This window comes from Prenolepis imparis, unplaced genomic scaffold, assembly GCF_030444845.1.
Source record: "Prenolepis imparis isolate NDT839.2.m4 unplaced genomic scaffold, iyPreImpa1.0 SCAF_167, whole genome shotgun sequence".
Taxonomy (NCBI): Eukaryota; Metazoa; Arthropoda; class Insecta; order Hymenoptera; family Formicidae; genus Prenolepis; species Prenolepis imparis.
Window position 1 is genome coordinate 1 of NW_028141325.1, and position 2,750 is coordinate 2,750.

The following is a 2,750-nucleotide window of genomic DNA, read 5'->3' on the forward strand; positions in this document are numbered from 1 at the left end:
AAGATCAGCAAAAAACGTTTTTATCAAAACGACTTTGACGGCGACCGAGGATATCCTTGGGTAAGTAGCACCCACCGTTAAATTATATGCGAGATTCACGCGATCGCATTGTCTAACATTGATTCACTCTTTTCAAATTCTGTCGCATATATATATTTATATATTATATCGCACGAGTTATCGGAGGCAACTTACGACCAAGGACAGAGGTGAGTGTTGGTTACCCATTAATCTCATATCCTTCATTCACCCCTCGTTCCTCTCGAGGGCTCGACCACTACCACCATCGTCACCAACACTACAGTGGTGGTACGGGGGACTCGGAGGAGCGAGGGAATTTGTTTTTAAATGTCTTTTTTTCACGTTCCCCGAAACCCAAAGGAACACCCGAATGGGACCTCGCGGTCCTGGAAGGGTGAACCACAGAGTGGAAGGGATTTATGGGGGAGGCCCGACGAATCCCATAAGACTCGCCATGCCGGCAAGGGTCCGTCGTCGGTAGGGGAAGGCGACCCCGACTTCAAACGCCCGGCGGTACGGCGCCGTTAGGGGGAGGACTGCTCCCCGAGCCCGTGACGCACTCTTTTTCTTTCCACATTTTTTTGTCCACTCGAACCAATTTATCGTTCCCTCTCTACCACGCCATAGCTGTGTGTGTGTGTTTGTGTCTTGTACTTGTTTACTAATTTTTTCTTTTTTCTTTTTCAGGTTTCGCGACCGTCGAGCTGCACTTGGTCTCCGAGTACGACTCTTCGGCCGATCGTCGGACCGCTTGAGGTAAGTTTTTACATTTTGTGCGTGTGTGTGTTTGTGTGCGTGTGCGTGTGCGTGTGTGTGCATGCGTGTTGTATTCAAACTAATTTTTTTCTTTCTTTTTCAGGTTCGCTTCGACATGGCTGCAGCCAACGTCGCGGCGAGTACCGCCGGCGAGCGGGTATTGCGGTCGCTCGAGCCGAGGCCCGTACAAGACCTGGGCCCCGCGGAAGGCGTCATCATATGCCAAGACATAGACTCCATCTTAATATGTTGCGCGAACCAATATCCATTTCAAATAGTCTGCAATGCACAGTCTCAACTTTATTATGGTTAATATATAAACATAAATGTGTGCTGTAAATAATACATAAGAGAAAAACTATTACCTATCAGCTTCATCAAAGACAACATATTCAACATTTTTCAATTTCAGGTCCATTTCTATACATATATGTAAAAATCGTCCTGGGGGTCGATCATGTAACTTTTCTTTAGAGCGAAAACATGAAAAGTGAACAATTTCACTATGGAAACCAATGCGTGATTGGCGGAACAGAGCAAAATTTTTCACTGTAATTGTCTGACTGGTATAAGGCAAGAAGTCAAAGGGGCGTGTCTCGTTCTAGAAAAAATCGATCGCTAGAAGTGTCATAGAAACCGGATGCAGGCCGTTTTTCAAACGGTATTTCTGTGTTATAATTGACGCCACGTTTGCGTTTGTTCTTTTGAGAAACAGTCATTCCAGCAGCTCCTAATTCTTTATGCTTCTGCAAAGCAGCGAGTCTACGTGCCTCTTCTAACTGTTTTTCACGTGCTTTGCGTTTTGCCTTTTTTCCTTGACTATTCGCAAGCCTAGCACGTGTCTGAGGCAACATTTCCAATTCTGTGAAAGAATACAATTATTATTAGAATTTATATTCTTTCTGTTACAGAATATAATTATTTTTATCATATTCAATAATAATTATTTTAATATTCAAAAATAAGATGCTTTAACAATGATTCTCACCATCTTCATCCATATCTTTAGGATCTGGTCTTGCTGGTTTTGTCTCTGAGTTAGGATCAATTTCACCAGGTTTGAGTATATCATATCGTATTTGTAATGAACGCTCTCGCTCGGTCTGTCTATTTACGTCTTCCATGAGCCCGTTTATTCTTCTTGGAATTGCTGCTTCTTCTTGCGTTTGTAAAAATTTAAATGTCGATAGTTGGAGATGCGTTTGCTCTATCTGCTCCGTTGTAATCGTCGTTCATCTACGGACCTTGGCCAAAACGGAGTGCGCATGCACCAACTAAATAAGCTGCCTAGTAACGCCATCTGAACTTCTCTCTCGAGGGTGCCGCCACTAGGGGCGTAAGGCCGGCAGGCCTATTCTGTAACTTTTTAACGCTTGCGATATAATTATAACGCATGATTTACTAGAAATCTTAGAATTTCATTGGTCGCGCATATTGTCGAGCCTCTAGTTTGCGAGGTGGGCGCCTCGCTTTATACGCGTCCAGTGCGAATATCGCGGTGCGAAAATGTAAAGCTCACGCGGTATTTGAAGGCGCGAGCGCAATTTCCGCGTTCAGCGCAAGTCACGGAGGAGCGCCGACGGCACGGCTTGGCGCGCAGCGGAGATCTCCACGCTCGGAAAAATCGGCCGTTCTCCGAGTTTAGGCTCGCGTCGGTGGACGATAGGTTACTCTTCGTGCTGTTCCAATTCGACGAGCGGTGCGATTTCTTGCGGGACGTGCAACAGCGCGCGACCGAACACGACGAGGCGTTAGCACAAACGCCTTTGTGCGCAAAGTTGTGCTGCGCGCCGCCAGTTTGATGGACTCGGACTGCGAGACGGCCCGCGGCGGGGCGAGTTACGCTCGGCACGACGTCGGGCGTAACTTCCCCGTGTTCCAGGCGGACTTTACGCGATTCGCCCGACATCTTACCGCGGTAATAGAGTCGCAAGATCTGCGCAAGACGTGCGGCATTTCATTGGCGCTTTTTT

General features: G+C 46.7%; 1 protein-coding gene across 1 annotated transcript; it reads right to left on the reverse strand.

Moving 5' to 3' along the window:
• Nucleotides 1-1,358: 1,358 nt before the first annotated feature.
• On the reverse strand, nt 1,359-1,901 carry LOC145947858 (cell division cycle 5-like protein). Its single transcript, XM_083057630.1, has 2 exons — nt 1,766-1,901; nt 1,359-1,639 (listed from the first exon to the last, which is right to left on the reverse strand). Exons 1-2 carry the CDS (start codon nt 1,899-1,901, stop codon nt 1,359-1,361), a joined length of 417 nt encoding a protein of 138 aa, XP_082913756.1.
• Between the last annotated feature and the right edge of the window lie 849 nt (nt 1,902-2,750).

Coding starts and splice junctions, on each gene's coding strand:
- LOC145947858 (XM_083057630.1), bottom strand. CDS start 1,901: ATGGAAGACGTAAATAGACAGACCGAGCGAGAGCGTTCATTACAAATA. Junction 1,640..1,765: donor TAAAGATATGGATGAAGATG/GTGAGAATCATT, acceptor ATTCTTTCACAG/AATTGGAAATGTTGCCTCAG.